Source organism: Acomys minous, assembly GCF_964271855.1.
Source record: "Acomys minous genome assembly, chromosome: 2".
Classification (NCBI taxonomy): domain Eukaryota; kingdom Metazoa; phylum Chordata; class Mammalia; order Rodentia; family Muridae; genus Acomys; species Acomys minous.
In genome coordinates this window covers 5775888-5793767 of record NC_140484.1, presented here as the reverse complement: position 1 = coordinate 5793767, position 17880 = coordinate 5775888, and the positions used below count along the sequence as shown (strand labels likewise).

General features: G+C 40.5%; 1 protein-coding gene across 6 annotated transcripts in view; it reads left to right on the top strand.

The window, feature by feature from the left end:
* VTI1A (vesicle transport through interaction with t-SNAREs 1A) overlaps positions 1–17880 on the top strand; it is a 318332-nt gene that overhangs the window by 55519 nt on the left and 244933 nt on the right. For 4 of the 6 annotated variants that reach the window (XR_014774705.1, XM_084757820.1, XM_084757822.1 and 1 more), the window contains exons 4-6: positions 7244–7321; positions 13279–13299; positions 17785–17869. Coding sequence is in view for 5 of the 6 variants with exons in the window: in XM_084757820.1 (XP_084613946.1) it covers positions 7244–7321; positions 13279–13299; positions 17785–17869 (184 nt within the window). In the remaining variant the exon portion in view is untranslated. The remainder of the gene's footprint in view (positions 1–7243; positions 7322–13278; positions 13300–17784; positions 17870–17880) is intronic. The other 2 variants (XM_084757824.1, XM_084757821.1) reach the window with 1 other exon arrangement.

Sequence of the window (17880 nt, the reverse complement as noted above, 5' to 3'; positions counted from 1 at the left end):
TTGAGTATAGAAGACTTCAAAGTGCCCCCCTCAGTGACACAATTCCTCCAACAAGATCATACCTACTCCAACAAGGCCATAAGGCCTAATAGTGCCATTCTCAGTGGGACAGGCATTCAAATACGTGAGTCTGTGAGGGCCATACCTATTCAAACCGCCACAGTTCCACAGTGTCAGTTACACGGAGCCCATCCCCCCTCCCCCTCCCCCAGCGTCACTTGTTTTTAGATGTGTGCATTACTCAAATTATGGCTGTGGAAAGATTTTTAAGGGATACTAGGCTAATTACATTACTTTATATCTTGCTTTGATAACTAGTTGAGTATAATACAAAGTATCTGATGCCGGGCTTTCACCTAAGTGCCATTTGCAATGTAGGTGTTATTTCAGAGTAAGTCTCTGGAATTACTTTATTTTACACTCAGAAAGACTTTAAAGAACTGGGTTCTTTTTACAGCATACTCACACAATTCCAGATGCTAGCAACAACATATGTGTATTCTATCACAACCTGATTTTCTGATTGTTGTAACGAAATTGTTGATCGACAAGCTAACATGATTTATAAGACATGGTCACGCTGTATTCAGTATGAGTGTCAAAAGTCATAAACTACAAATGTGTGCAAGCAAGTGGGGCCATGATCCCAGCCAACTCCTATGGCATTTTGAAACACCAGTGCTAGAGGGAAATCTCAGAGCAAGTTTGGAAATGCTGGGAGAGGAAATGAAGAGGTGCCATTACCCGAGTTCTGGCCCTGCCTGTTTTGCAAATCATTAAATGATGTAGCAGCAATGTGGTCAACATTCCTAGTCCAAATAAAAGTCTATATTAGCACTGCACAGCACAAAGAATTATTTTTCCATATGGATCACATATGGGTGTGTGTGTGTGAGTCTCTGTGTTTATACATACATGCATAACATCATAATACACATAGAAATATTCACATACGTATAATTTATGTCATAATGCACAGCCAAAACATAAATGTCCCTTTAAAACATGTCATATATACTTGAAAGTACAAGTGAAAATAATGAATGATTATGATTTTTTAAAAACTTTTAGAAGTTTAAGTCTGTTTTTCTAGTACTTCTTCCTGAAGAACAATGAATTATCTAGCGCTCTCTAGCTAAACTGCTTTTCCCACTTGGTGGTGCTTACTGCTGGAGTGTGTTAGCATTTCCTCTCTGCTGGTGTGCGTGTCATCCCTTAGCCGTGAGTTTATGCTGGATAGAAAGTATAAATTATTCCTGGACCATGGAGGTGTTTCTGCTTAGAATTCACAGGTAGGAGGAGAGAACTGACATCTGGAAGTTGTTTTCTGACCTTCACATATGCAGCATGGCAGGCACACACACACACACACACACACACACACACACACACACACACACACAGACACACATGCACAAATAACAAGTAAATAAATACGTAATAAAAAAAGAGAGTGTATATTCCCTTCACTGATACCAAGTAGTGGCATCCACATGATGGCAACACGTGGACCAGGCCCTTGACGTTTACCTCAAAAGTTTAGACTATCTAAACAGTCTCTTGAACAAGGAGAAACATGCTTACTGGACTAATTCCTTAAAAGATTAGAACTTACTTCTTCTAATAATACTGAAGAGTTATAGTCAGGTTTTTTTATTTTTGAAAACCACCTGAAATTACAACACCATTTGTATCAGAATTAATGAGTTAAACTGTGTGGAATTTATCAAGCTGCTCTTGCTGTGTTGGAAAAGCATCTTTAGGAAGGATGCACTAATCTGTATCCTTAGTCATGTGTGTATACCAGCGTTGTTGCATCCTATGCGTCTCATCAACTCGTATTCAGAGGAACATGTTCTGTGGTTGTCCCAGCCAAAGTGTTGAGAAAGATTTACATTTATTTATGATATTTGAATCCATGCACTAACCACGTGAAGTAATTGTTAAGATCACTGACTGAGGTGCTGTCTGTGTTCACTTTGTTAAGTGCCCTGTGCTTCTTCATCCTAGCAACTTGCCAGGGATCAGACCATTGCTTATGAGTTTAATTTCCCTTTATTTGAACTTTGTAGGGTTACTCTGTGGCTGGAAGGATAAATCTAGCCATGGGCAAACAGAAGTGTGGTTAGAAATCGAATACTTGGTGCCAGAGGGACATGTATTTTCAAACATACTAGCTGGCCATTGCAGTGCTGTGATGTTATATAATTAGAACCAGATAAAATTAGGTAAGAAGTAATGGCAAACAGTCATATGGCTATCTAATAAATATGATTTCATGGTGTTCTGTATATATTCCAGTGTTGATTACAACAGAAGCAGTTATGTTCTTTGGAACAATTAAATTCCTTGGCTCTGAAAGCATAGCAGGTTTTAATAGGTATATCACCTGGTAACCATGGGCATTATTAAATAGAAGGACCTGAAAAACTTGGTAGAAGCAATGGAAAATCTGGCCAGTGTGAATAGTCAATGGAGAAATCTATTAACTATTGCTGCTATAGGCCAATTTGATTAGGAAGTGGGACAAGCTGGTCCTTTCATTACACCAAAACCACATTGCACTTTGTATCAATTATTTGGCTGTCTGCAGCATGTAGATTAGAATGAAGCGCTTTCTCAGTGTTTGTGACTGTTGCAGATTGCTGATTAGTAATTAGAGTACTGAATGAAGGAAATTAGGCCAAGATTGAATGGGAAGGAGAAAGTCTTAATTCAGTAGTACAGATGTTAGAAACAGATTGTCTTGAACAGCTCTTTCAGTGTAGTGGCATTTTACATATCCATCCATGGTGTTATTTGCTTCCTATGTAAGACTCAAGTCAAATGCCTTTGAGATGGTTTCCTCTCCTATTCCTTGTGATGTAGCTGTATGGCTATTAATTTAGTGAAATATCCTGTCTGCCAGGTGTGGGAACTAGCTGATTTTATTGTAATACCAGATCATTACTTAATTCATATGCAACTGAGCACAGCACATGGAAAGCATTATAAATCTATTTACAATGTGGCTGGTCTGATGATAACATTGCATTAAATTCCCAGGTGAGGCAATTTAAGCAATTGCTTTGCCATGTGCACACCATGGAAATTAAATTCTCATATACGCTTTAGCAATAAACCAACCTCATTGTTATGTTTTTGCTTGTGGTAGACTGTAGAACCCTCACTCAGACACTGTGTGTCCGGTACAGAGTTACACAACAGATAGTACCAGAGATGACAACTTTTTATTTGTTTTCTTTTGTTTTGTTTTTGTTTTTTCTAAGACAGGGTTTCTCTGTGTTGCCTTGGCTGTCTTGGACTCATTTTGTAGACCAAGCTGGCCTCAAACTCACAGCCTTCCACCTGCCTCTACCTCCCTGGGTGCTGGGATTAAAGGTATGTACCACCACACCCAGCTTAGATGCTAAATTTTAATTAATTTACACTAAGTGAATTCATGTTGTTCCCAGTTTTGCAGTGTGTGCCCACAGACACATTGAGCTCAATTGGGAGATGTCAAAGTGTAGGTCAAGTAGATGGATTATTTCATGCCAAATTCCTAGACCAAACTCAGCAAGTGTCTCTGTTTGAACTTGGCTTTAGAAGCCGATAAGCACATAGACATTCTGTTCATATCAACCAATATCTCCTTATATCTACAGTTCTTACTTTCATAAATGCAGACTCACTTTCCTCATCATCTTAGAGGAGTGGGAGACACTTGGTACCCCCAGCTTCTCAGGGGAAACAAACCTATTGTTAAATTCTCATGTATTTGTCATATCTATTCTATAGATTTTTTTTCAACTGTATCATTTGAAGTATGAAGTATAAATCATAGAAAGAGTAAGTTTTACTTAAGCACATAACTAAAGTGAGGACTGCTCTTAAACGAGTATGAGTGTGTGTGCACACATATGTGTGTGTTTGAAATGCTGTCAGTTGACGCTGCCCACTCTTATGGTATAGGCCAGAAACTGCAGTAGATTACAAACCGCACAGACCTTCAGACGTCTTATCCTGAAGCCACACATAAGGCACCGGTAGACACTGGTAACTGACAACCAAGACTAAAAATGTTGACAAGTTCTTGATTTGCCTGGTTAGCTTATGTATAGAAGTCATTAACTATTTATAAAATGCATTATGAATTGGGTTCCTTCAAACTGTAGCTGAACGTGTGACATTTCCAGCTCAAATTCTCATGCTTGCATTTGGCTAAAGTGCAGACCTTATAGTCTTAATAATAGGTTTATCAAGATACAATAAAGGCTTTCGTTCATTAACTTAGACTCTTCTAAAGTATTATGTAGGTACTTCCTAATCCAGCAGGAGGTTTTTAAAGTTCCAAAAAAGATAATATGACTTATTGATGTTTTAGGAACAATTATACTTAAAACAAGCCATTTGGCATTCAAAAGAATTTCATCTTTATTTTTTGGTGGTTTTCAACCAATGCAGCGATGATTTCAAAGACTGAATTATGGTTAATTACATACAGTCAGCTTACTTAAAAATTCAAGTATTAAGAAATTATGTGACAATACCAGTGTTGTGCTCCCAAATATAATTCTTAATAAAGAACAGCCTGCATTCATTTTATTTCTGGACAATGGAACACCATGCAGAGCTCTATTTTTGCATTGTTGTGCTGCTCTCCTGGGGAGTTATTTCTGATATTTGCAATGAAATATCTTTTCGTTCTTTAAGTCTGTCATGCCAGCGACCACTTTGTTACGCTCAGCACATCATTTGCTTAATTACATCCAGAAAAGCCCTCCAAGACCAGCCTCTGCGGTGGTGAGGAGTGACTTCATAGAGACCACCCTTCCGCTGTGGGTGCATCCTCCTTGCTGGCTGAGCCAACGCTTTCTTAATTGCTGCTTTTCAAAAGCAGTGCGTCCTCACCAAAACAAGACTAGATATCCAGGGCTCTGTGTTTGTAGATTCTCCTTCATTTGAAGTATACTAACTCTAAATAAGAACGTAATGTAATTGAACAATCTATGCCAATTTGTTGGTATTTTGGTGAAAAGGGGGGAAAACAAAACTAGTCTCCATATGATATTTTTGCATCCTGTGGAATGCTTTAGTCCCCCATTGTGATGACATGAATAATGCAAAAGGCAGCTCTGATCCCACAGCCTGCCTTAAAGGTCCTCATTTCCTTTAATGCTGTGAAATACTTTTGCCTAGCTGGTTTGTGGCTGTGATGGTGGGGAATCTCCAAACGGGCAAAGAGGTTTGGTGTGATCTAAGTATTGTACTAAGACCACGAAATAGGCTGACCTTGTAACTTAGCATTTTAAGATACTGTTCTCTGTGAAGTCAAAGGAATGCATAGTCCATAGTAGCTTCAGCAAGGTTAGGCACAGTCTTTGTGGTGAGAAATGTCAGGTGAGGTCACAAATGAGTGCGTTGGGCCACTCCTGAACTTTTAAGACATCACATATAGATGTCCTTACTGAGCACGTATGAGACTCATGTCTCTAATTTGTCCTTCTCCTTGCAACGTGACTGTAGTTTTATTTATCTACTTATAGAGACCTACCAAAGCTTCTAAATTTTAAGGCAGATGTTTTGGCAGGAAAGAATGTTGAAGAGGGAGACAGTGGGCCGGCAGGGGTGGGTGCCTCTGACTCCATTATACTGAAGTGTTATTCTATAGCTCTGTGTTGTTTTCTCGGGCCTATGCAGAGGTGATAGATTTTAAGATGAAGGAGACCGAGCCAAGCGTCAGACCCCCAGGATGCTAGTCTCAGGTGAAGGAGGGTTACCTTTAGAATTCTGTGATACTATGTCATTTTTCTAAAACAAGTATCTCGGTTACATGCATGTTTATTTATATTCCAGTAAGCCTTTTAAAACTGGATTCTGCTAGATCCAGCATATCATTTGCTTAATTACATCCAGAAAAGCAGTAAACTAAATTATATGCAATAAGCCAAATTCTCTTTTATGTGCCACCCTTGGGAGAATTGAGAAAATAGTTTTTTAAAAAAATGTCCTGTGTTTTCTGCTTCAGATAAGACGCCCACTTGAGAAAGACTAGCTTTTTCAAGTGATCTGAAACTCAGTGGTTGCTCTGGTGTATGGTCCCTTTAAATACTGTGATTTTAAGGTATAATGAGGCAAGCGAGACCACGCAGCATTACTCATTGCCCACTGTAAAACTCTAATTGAAATCTTACTGTTACCTTCTGCTGTGGATTACAGGTAGTCCTCTGAAATTGGCTTCCTATTTTTCCAGATCATAGACAAACAAGGAAGAACTTTAAGTCCAAGACTGTAGAAGCCCAGGGCTTCCCACTGCCCGTCTTCTAATTGACCGTCTTCACTTAATTAGTTGAGAAGCAGAGAAGGCGACAATGACCTTTAACCCTGAACTAGTGAAGATTGCAGTAGTGACGGATAACCAGATTCATTTCAAAACTAGTTTTCAGAGCCTCCCAGCTTTCCAAAATGTATTTAGATAATGTACAAGTTGCTTACAGCCATGCCCCTCTGGCTGCACAGGTGAGGCTGGGCTCCTCGCAAACCCCATTTCATTGTAAAATGTTGACTTGAAGCCCACCGCCTTTAGTTACTGGAATTGGGAACTGTATTTACTTTACCAGTGTGTCTGTCTACCCCCTTCTCCCTCTCCCTGCCCCTTCCCTCACCCACATTACTGTTCCTCAGGCCATCGTTCATAGAGGAGTTGGGGCCCTCTGCAGCACTGCTAGCTAGGGAACGGCTTCCAGTCCCTCCTCCTCCTGGATAATCACTTCACAGTGATGAAATATAGATCCCAGTGTAGGGTTGTGATATGAATATCATCCTAGAAGTTGAGATGTTTTAGAGCTCTAAATTGTATGGTGCATTTCCTACCGAAGACTCTCATCTACTCCTGCTTTAATTACAATCTGTAAGTTTTAAAATTATAGCTATATGACTGTATTTTTCCAGTTTAGTTGTTGAAATCAAACATTGGGAAGAATAAATTAATTCTAGTCTCCTTATGAAAAGTAATAGAACGTTATCACAAAGCAGACATTTCTTTCATTATTAGTATTTTTTTTTTTAAAAACAAACTTGTAATTGCCAGTAGGCTCATGGGCTCTGAAACTTTGAGTTAGGTTTGCAGGACTCTGCAGGTAGGTTTCCATTAGGGGGCTCCCGAGGGTTTGAGATGGTCTGCCTTGATCCCGGTAATGCCGAGCTGTGTCTGCTTTCCACCGTTCATCTTGCTCTTTCCCTTTTTGTTTTTGTTTTATAGAAAAGGTCACGGATCGCCTACAGTGACGAAGTACGGAATGAGCTCCTAGGGGATGATGGGAATTCCTCAGAGAACCAGGTAGAATGCTAATGAGGAGGCCCGGTGGGTGGCTGGAGGGTGAGGGAGGTCACGGGCGCACTGGGCACTCAAGCTGCTCCCAAACAGTATTAGCAGCAACTCATGTGGAAGCGATACTGTTTAATGCAAAGCTGGAGTCTTAATCAACTTCAAAATGTTTCTTGGGGATCTTACATTTAACCCTTTACCTTGTGATCACTGTCTGCTATCTTTTTAAAAACTCTTTTCTTCTCTTCTCTTTATTATTTAGTACTTAAGGAATAACTTGAAACATGCTGTTTGCAGACAAAGCCAAGGTCTTCACCTCAAACACATATAAGAGGAATAAAAAAAAGTATATAATGCAGCTTTGAGGAATGCTGCATAATTAAATCAACACTCGCAGCAAAACAAATGAAAGTAAGCTTTCAAAATTCAACAGCAGCCCCAGTTCCTATTGTGTCACTTCTTAAAAATACATTCACCAAAATGCAAATGGCTAGTGCGGTGTGGGGCTTGTGGGTGCCCGGGCAGAGGGCCTGCCCTGTTTCTGCCAAACGACAGTGGTGACAATAGCAATAGGATAAGTCCTGTTTGCACCTTAAGATCTGCATATAGAAAAAAAAATTGAAAGAATTTCTTCTTAAAAGGTTCTTATAACTTGTCTGTCATTCCTCATTAGATGGCACAGTTGTGTCATGAGTCTAATTAGCATCCTACTGCTTTCTTTGAATTCATGTTGCAGACATCATAAGTTCACATAGGTACAATATAATATATATGATTTTTAAAAAGTGTTTTAAGGCTGTTGATGTAGAACTGGTTTTGTGAAGTCTCACACAACCCCGGGGACTGATGGGTGGCAGGGAGCATCATAGGCAAGAAGTGAGTGTGTGTAATAAGGCAGCTCTCGGAAGGGTGGCCTGTCTACCTACACACGCCACTCACTGGGGAAAACAAAATTGTGATAGAGTAGGAGATGCAGCACATCCATCCAACATGCTAAAGTCTGCAGGAAAGACTTTCTGTTCACGGCACCACATTCCAGACCACCAGAACATGAGCATGCAGGCCACTTGCTTTGCCCCCCCCCCCCGCCCCCCTTTGCTGTTTGGATGGCATCAGCCTGAGTTTAGACACAGCTCAGGTTTGACTTGCAACTTTAACTTCCCTGGCTGAGATGGGAGAACAGCTGGGGGTGTGGGGAAAGGGGGGAGCACAAAAGCAAATGTTGGGAGGCGGGTTTCACTCATTGTAGGTTAAATGATGTGAGAGTGAGAGAAGAGTTCCTGCCTCTTTAAGCGGGATTTGAATTGCTTGTGCTTCTTGGATCATGAATCACAATTTTCTTCCCTACTGTAAAAAAAAAAAAATCATCATCATCATCATCACCATTAGCAAACAACAGCAACAAAGTCTATGTGCAGCTCCCATGCGAGTGCTTTTGAAAGCTGTAGACTTTCCCTCATCTGAAACTGATGCTTAATGGAGAAGGAACAGAAGGAGGTGCTCCTGTCTAACGGGCTTCCGTATTGTAATGATGTTCTTCCTGACAGGATCCTTCCTACAGCGTGTTCACTTTCCTTAATGGACATCTTATGCACCCGAAATATTAGCCTTACATATATAGAAGTATGATTTTTATGCCTAAAGAAAAATATTCCACAGAAATAGATTTGAGCTCATACTTTCTGAATTTTTCAAATTATATTTCTGTCACTTTAAAGTGATTATGCAGAGATTTCCCCTGGACTTATATGAATCAAACTTACAAATTCTGCAAGTGCTTGGGGAACCCGAAGTTAGTTGTAAGGAACTGTCACTTCACTAAATACAGCATGGCGAATTACAGTCATGAGGATATGTAAACGGCGGAGAATGACTCAGGTGAACTTTTCAGCCTAAAACTCCAATGAGGTGTGAAAGTTCAAAGAAGCCATGCTAAGCTTTTTGGATAATTTTTTACCATGCAGAGAAGAATTTCCATACCACGATGAAGTCATTAACTTCTGCGTTGAGGCCTTTTGTCAAAATGTAGGAAGTTAAATGTCTCTACCCAGAGCAAACCCTTAACCAGAGGCTTCAGATGTGATCACTTGAAAATAACCTTTTATTCTCCTGTGAGTGTCACCTGACTCAGCAGCTAAGGCCGAGGGTCTCTTCACAGAAAAGCTTCCCATGCACTTGTGTAGAGCAGATGGTAAGAAGCTGGGTGTGCAGGGAGGGAAGGAGGTGTCCACCACCCAGGAAAAAGTTTGTGTCCATGCTGATTGTCCACCTGCTGGCTTCCAGGCCTTCTGGTCACATGTTAATGATACACTTTTAAATACACATAAAGCTTGGCTATAAACAAAATTAGTCACAGTTGCTTTACTTAAATTAGCATATATCTGTCAGTTAAATATACAGAGAGATGAGAGGGGAAAACAGTCAGTATAAAGTACTGACCTCGTTGCCAGTGCCTTGTGCGCCTCCTCCACACAGTGGCCTCCTGGTGAAGGTACAGTAGCAGCGACCTCTCTCTCTGTCTGACACCATGGTCAGCTCTCTTAGACATCTCACTGAATGTTGATGGATGTAGCTTCAGTCTCGTAGCTGGCTGTTAATGACAGTAGTTTTCTGTGGGGTATCTCTATACTTCTTCCACAGTTGGAAATGCCTCTATTTCTACTATTAAGGCTTATTCAAGTGTATCTTTAATGTCTTCAGTACGATATACATTTAATTGTATTCTAAATTAAATTCTCTATATGCTTTTTTTGATTCATATCTATTTCATTCAATTAAATATACCTCATCCTAGATTTACCAAAGGTGGGGGGCACAAAATCTGCTTTGCACCCATAAGTGCTGAGGACAAGCATGTTGCCTCAGTCCTCGGTGTGCAGTGCTTACTCTCCGTCAGAGTTGAGCTGTTGGATACAGGGATGCTGTAGTCAGAAGGAGAAGCCTAGTGGTTCTTAACTCATTTCCTTTCCTGAGAACCAATCTCAAAATAGACAAAAAACAGATTATAGAATAGAAGACTTTCAGAGTGGGATGTGGCAATGGGGACAAATAAAATGTTTGAAGTTCTTGTTTTAGACAGTGATAGACTTTCTGTTGCCATATGCAAAATTATAGTGATCCAGTGACTTTGAGAAATTCCTATATAGAAGATTCAAAACACATATAAAGAATAGAGTAGTTCCCAACATGAGGAAGTTTTTGTGGTAAAGCAATATTTAACAGATAATGATTGCTTAATTTTTTAATACAAGGTTCTCTTAAGTTCTGATTTGGGCTTGCTGTGCGTAAAGTGTGTCAAACTTCAGCTACAGACCAGGGGGTGAAGTCGGTCAATTTAATTCCACAAGATCTGAAGAAGGTCGGTATCATTTCATATAGCCCCGGCAGAGCAGATCATTACCAGGCACAAATCTGCTCATTCGTGCTGGGAGTTTCTAGCAAAATAAATAGACTGTCATCATAAGTTCAGAAAATTGTGTGTTCGACCCACGATAATGTGTAAAGGGCGTTTAATAGAGTTCAGCATTTATTCGTTATCTGTATGCGGACAGAGACAGCGGTGGCGTTATCAGCTTTAAAAAAAAATTCGGGAGTTCTGGGAGTCACGTGATGCACCTCACACACATACACACAGAGGCGCTCACGCACACCCACCCACCCTCGCATGCTCCACAGTGCAGTTTTGATTTTAGTCACAGCAGAAGGCTTAACCACAAGAGATTCCACTGGTTCAAACCAGCGTAAACCAGATTTTTTTCAGCCCACAAAGGAACAGATTACCTCTTGTATCAAATTCTACATTCCGGGCGGGGTTGTGGGGAAAAATCTTTGTTTCCAAAAAGATGCGGATTATCATAAGCCAACATGATGGTTTTGCACACTTTCATGGCGCCTATGATGGAGCCAGTAACTCGATAAGATGTTCAAATCGCCACTTTTAGTGGACTCTAAGCATTGTTAATTTTCATCTTTGTTTATTTCAATGTGTGACTCTCTGCCCAACCCCCCACAAAAAAAAAAAAAAGATGAAGATTAGAAACCTCCCATTACCTAGCTTAGCTTAGCTACAAATCCGGTGTGGAGCTTGAATGCAGCCATGCAGCACAAACAAGATAGAACTTTTTTGTGTGTGTGGAACCCATTGAAAAAGCAAATGGGTAGCATTTTTAAACACTCTTGCTTATGGCAGGGTGGCATGCCCCAGTGGGCTCTATTGCTGACAAGTCATTTTAAACTTTGGCCCTTTGAGTATCATAGTCAGCGTTAAGAATGGTACCCCAGAAAGAAAAGAGCTGTGCGATCAATTCCCACATCATCTCTTTCTGAGATTTAGTGTTTGTGGTTTTCCCCCATGATGTTCAACTGGCAAAGAGAAAGATTCCAATATGCGATAGGCTAGGTATATTAGTTTACATTTTGACTTCCCCTAGACAGCAAACCTGTCGCTTTCCATGTGACAAGCAGGGACACTAGCTGGGTGGGTAGGGACGGAGTAAGCTTCACTTAAACCAAAAATGTTCTGTCTGGCTTGAACGTTTCACAGTTAATGTTTGACATTTAAATTTTTGTTAAGTGCAGACTGAGACACTATATAATAATTTCCAAAATCCTTTCTAAAAAGGGTTTGTGACAATTTGAATCTCCTTCTTTTAGATTTGAAGTACTTTCTTGTAATAAGTGAAATAACAGAAGAAACCGAAGTGCACACTTTTCAGCCTTGAATTTGAGACTAATACACCGTTAGGTGTTGAGAATCCAGGGCTATGGTAAACATGATACTTTTAGAGAGAATTATGGTGAACCATTCATTGCACATTTTTTCAAAGCAGTTGTTTAATTTATGGGCCTGCATGTCAACTGTGGTAACAGATGTTACAGCACTTGGCTGTCTAAGAATTATCTATCAGCTGTAGGATGCAAATTGCAAACCTAGAATGTGGCTTCTAATCTTGTCACAGGCTCTGTTCTGGTCACTGTGAAGCCGAGGCAGTTTCACAGTGCAGCGAAGGTGCTGGTTTAGATGGCAGACACATACGCAGAAGGGGCCAGGTTCATGAGCTCGTAGATTCTTGGTCTCTAGGAGTATGCTTATGTCTCTTACAGAGTACAGGAATAGGAAAAAAGAGGAATTAAAATGTTGCCATAGGAAAACATATAACTGAAAGAACAGTTTTGAGTGACTTTAGTGAAAGCAGACCATAGTACATACACAGTGAGAGGCCCCTTTCATCGCTGTGTCCTAGTTTGTAAAATGAAGATAACTAAAAAATGAAGAAACAAAAAGTCAAGTCAAAGCGCACCAGCAAGGGCTGTGTTGTTAAGGGAGAGCACAAACCTGGCATTGAGTCTTGTGATGGGTGCTGTGTATGCGTTGCTGTGGCTTCTCAGCTGAAATAATGCTAGCCCAATGCAGTTTTATGACCCAGTGTGTGCAAGTATTGTATTAAGCCAGGAAATAATAGTAGGTTATTTTTGTTGTTGTTTTAAATACTTCCTAGAGCCAAAGTGTAAACTAGTGATCATTTTCATTTGCTGGTAGAATCTGAAATCAGTTGTCAAAGCTTCGAAGAGAGAAGCACCCTGAATCTTGTATAGACAAAGCCTCTCACTGTGCATTCTTGGAAGAGAGGCGCAGTAAACTTGTTTTCTTTTTATAATATAGACTTCTATGAAGTCGTCCCCTTTATTTCATGATGGTTCTTAGATGTACTTTAAAAGAGAATTTCACACTATTCTCTTTGTTTAATGTGACAGTGAGAAAGTGATCTTTATTTGTTCAAAAACCTCTGCATGTAGTCTATGCTTAGGTTCTTTTAATGTGTTTGTCTGTGATTTTTAAATGCTAAACATGTAAACAGATGAATTGTCAATGTTAATTCTGTATCCTGTCACACAACTGATCTTTCTTTCCTGCCATTTCTTCTCTTTTTATCTTTTTTTTTTTTTTTTGGTGTGCATTCATGTTGCAGTTGATAAAATTACGTGAAGAGGTAAGTATTTTCTAGCTTCTTTTTTTTTTTTCCTCCTTAGTTCTACTGTTTCTTGTAAATTTTATTTTCTAAATCTGAAGTGAATCTTGTCTTCATTTTTCCAGGGAAATGTACATTTGTCAAAACTGTTGACTTTATGACTTTAAAAATCTCCTCCTCTGCCCACTCCTCATAGCTGTTTGCTAGCTGTGCCTGTTATGGGGGCACTGTTCTTGTTGACATTGAGAAAATGTTAGCATTTTAAAAACAAAAAAACAGAAAAGAAAAGAATAATGCAGGTATATCCTAAAACGACACAGAGCATTGCTGTTTCGCAGGCTCTTACCTTTGGCTTTCTTTTATTTGTCTTGGTTTCTCAGTGACGTTAGTAGGATATTTTGTGTGTGTTGTGTGTGATTCTGGGTTACTTCGCTGACGACTCCCTCCATCCCTAGATTCCAGGGTTCCACATAAAACACCATGGGGAAGCACGCACATTGTAAGGGCCTTCGCTCTGGCACAAGGACATCTGAGGGCAGCAAAGCTTGCGTCACTGTGGAAAGCGGCCCCCAGATGAGCTGTCCTTCTCCTGAGTCAGTAGTCAGGCCCACTGTGCTGCTTGAGCCCCCTCCGTGCTGGAGAAAGCCGTGTAGCTGCACAGTGACTGTGGCCAAATGATTCTGCCTTTTGTTGTTTTCCAAGAAGGCCAAACACACCAAAACTGCTTCAATTCACTTATTCCAAGATAATTACATTTGTAGCAGTAACACTGAGTTTTATTTTCTCACAGGGACATAAAATAGCAATCTGTATGACCATTAAAATCGCCTCTCACTCACAGCACCAACAGTAGTTTGAATTATATCTTCATCTTGGCTGAGCATATTGACTACAGCTTTCCTGGATGGTCTCTGGGTTTGGGCTGTTTTGTGGGTTTTGGAGGTGTTGATTCTGACTGAGGCTTGTGAAGGGTTGTTAGAACAACTCTTTGAAAGCACACCAATATCCTCTCGTGTTTTGTTTTGTTTTTTCCTTCCCAGCATGGAAATATATATATACATGTATATACTAAATAATTAGTGACAGTATTGATTACTCTCTGAATGAGTGATGACACAAACATTCTTTTCCCTGGGAGGTGGACTGTCTGTTCTGTATATTTCCTTTTCTGAGGAATTTGAATATTGAAATGTTGGGGAAATGAACAATAGATTTGAATGCACTTGTGTACACACACACACTCACATGCACGCATACACACACATACATGCATGCAAAGAAACTCCACAGAGCTCTGGCTTGGGAATTGGCAGGACTCTGAAGGATAATATTCCTGTGTGGTATAATAACCAGGGCAATTTTGGTCTGATTGTTGTTCTGCTGTGGTGCAGGATCCGAGGAACTCTTAACACAAAAAGCTGAAAATCATGTTCCTGTCTCTTTAGTAATATGTTATTGCTTGGTAATTTCTCTTATTTTTCTTTGTCACCAGTTGTATCCGTTTTGGTGCCACAGTTGATGGTTCCTGGAACTGTACTGTGCTAGAATTCTTATCAGGAGGATTAGATTACGTGGTGGCAGAATGACGCTCTCAGGAAGAATGCTGTCTGTCGCTGCCTTGGGTGTCGCACAGATGCTTATGGATTACATGATGCCACTGAGCTTGTGTTCAGGTGGCTCATTCTTTTCCTAGGCAGGCTTCGTCTCGACTCATAGAGTGAGGCGTCTACCTCAGGTTTTGACTTGCACCTCTTTTAGAAGACAAGCACCCTCTCTACTCCAAGACACATTGTTTTGCTGAGTTTGGGAGCTCAGTGTGCCTGGCCTTCCCCGCGATGCTCTTTTCAGGGTCTGCTTGGAGGCAGGGCTGTAGCGCAGAGGGGGCTGACCTGGTGCTGGCTGTGCCGAGCTGCTGGATCCCTGCCTGCCCATCTTCCCACTCCGCACAGCTCCCCACACAAACTGAGCTCCGTCTGAAGCTCCTGCACAGCTCCTCTCACCTGCTTTGAAAAGGGCCAAGAAGAGGGTGAGAGAGTGAGTTTGGGACGGAGTGTGGGGCAAGTTGAAAGCCTCTGCGCCGCTGTGCTGCGTCTCCTTTCATTTAAAGGACGGCCGACGACGCACAGCTGAGGGAACAATGTAAACAGCGCAGCTGTTACAAAGACTTGATTTTAGTTTGACTTTAGTGAAGAAGTTTCAAAATATGAAGGGAAACCCTGCTGGGAAGCTGCCCATAGACTGATCATCCTCTTGGGTGCAGATTTTTCTCTGGAAAAATGAAAGTCTCCGGAAGAAGCAGTTGCTTCCATTATTGAGTTCAGCATGTGCAGTGTTTAGTGTTCATCTGCGCAGTTTGCTTCCTTGTTTAGCTCTAGAATCCCCCAAATTGTTTCATATTTAAATACTTGGTTCTGCATGTGGTTAGCATGCTTTTATTTTTCCATCATATATTAGCATAGAAGATCCAATTCCAGTATTTAAAAAATATATAATTTTTAAAAAATTTTTCAAGTAAACTAAATGTCTGCATTGAATTTAGGACTTTATACATGAAAATAAGCCCAAAATTATCTTCATCTGAATTTAAAATTCAGAGTTGTGCTTGCTTTCTTGGATTGGACTGATACACTTCTTTAGAGAATTAACCAGTTTGACATCGTTTGTTTAGGTAGAAAACAATATTCAGGGGAGAGAAGAGCAGTCTTTACTCCCAGACTCTGTCTGTAAGGAGAGTCAAAGATAAAGACGATTTTTGGCTAGCTTTAGCAGTATTAAGTTTTATTTGGAAACAATCATGCCAAACACATAAGCACCACGGCTCTTCTTTTCCTCAGTTGCAGCTTTCAGTGACTTTGCTGTTTTGTGACATAGAAGCTTTTTCACTCCCTTCCTCCATTTTATTTATTTCTTTTATTTTCCAGGAGTAGGGACAATATTTCCCTTAATTTCTGCACTGTATATTAGACAACTCTATTAATTATTATAGGCTGCTCTTACCGCTTTCTGACCTTCACATCAGGTCCTTCCTCTCTGTTCTAAGCATTGTTTTAATGATTCCCCCCCACCCTTCCCCCAAAAATTTTTCAAGGAAAGCTTTGATGTGGCTTTAGCTGCCTCTAACGTCTGGCCGCATCTCAGATGTGTCACCTATGCCGGGAGGGAATAAGGAAATCACGTTTTGAATGGTAATGATAACATACTAATCACTTCCTTTCTTTGAAGATGGAAGCGCGATATTCTGTCAGCATCCCTGGCTGCCAGAGCTCGGAGGCACTGGTCTAGGTGTATTAGCTTAAGTGTGCATGCCACTACAGCTTGCATCTCCAAGATCCGTGGGGGCTCATTAGAGCAAGGCAGATCACTTCACTAGCAGCCACTCACAGAGTGCGTGTGGCACCTCCTTTTTTTATTATTATTGGAAAGCATTGCTTCAATTTTAAGTGGCATCTGTCAACAACACAGAGGTGTAGAGTTATGGTTGCATGTTTTTCTTTCTCTTTGACCAGACACCAAAATTGATTGGAGGGCAAAAGATACTAATTTATACAAATGCATGTATACATAAGCAGCCCCACGCCCCAAATATACAGGTGCACATATTCATATATTTCTAAGTGTCTAAACACACATATGTATGTATCACCTGTGTATATCATTAGCCTATGAATATATTTTGATAACCTGAATAGATCTACTGTGGGCTTGAAAACATAAGATCTCCATGTAGAAAGGAAAGTTTAAAATATTGGAGAACTTCTCTAATTTGCCCATAAGATGTAGTATAAAAGAATTGTATATAATTTTATTTCAAAGAGTTGATTGTGATTTTAGGTCACAGTCCAAAGAACTATGGGATAGCGGTTCACGCTAAACCTCGTGTCATGTGTCTGGGGCTAAATAGGCGCTGTGCACCTCTGTGTGACTCCCATGGGCCTCTGTTTCTTGGCGGTTGTCCTGTCTCATCTTTGAGCTAGAACTGCTGTTTAATATTCTGTTTCAGTAGCATCGTTGTTCTATGTGTCATCTTGCTACTCATCCAAAATAAGAAGCTTTCTCTTAAAAATAAAAAGTTCCTGTTTAAAAATTATGATTTACAGAAATCAAAGGACCAAGTGGAGGGTGGAAGTGGCTGCATTTTATAAAACTAAGCACAGATAAGGCTCATAGCACCGTGCATCTCACATGTGTTAAAGCAGGAAAGATCCCGCTGGCCCTGGTCTCCATGCATCTCTCAGTGGTGTGGAGAAAGACTTGCTGTGTCCACTCACAACGCGGGGCTCCTTTAAAACACAAACAAAAACTCAAATAAGAGGATGGTCCATACATGTTTGATTGCAAATCTGCCCATTGTTGTGGTTTCTCTGATGAACTGTCCCCTAAAATGTAACTGTAGTGGATTGTAGACACCCCCCTCCCTGCCCCATGTTAGGACATACAAAGGCATTATTTTTTAAAAAGGTAAAAAGGAACATTGTAGCCATCCGCCTGACAACCCCTTCCTTTCAGAGGGCACATCTGCTGGATAACACGGAGAGGCTGGAAAGGTCATCGCGGAGACTAGAGGCTGGATACCAGATAGCAGTGGAGACCGGTAAGAATTCT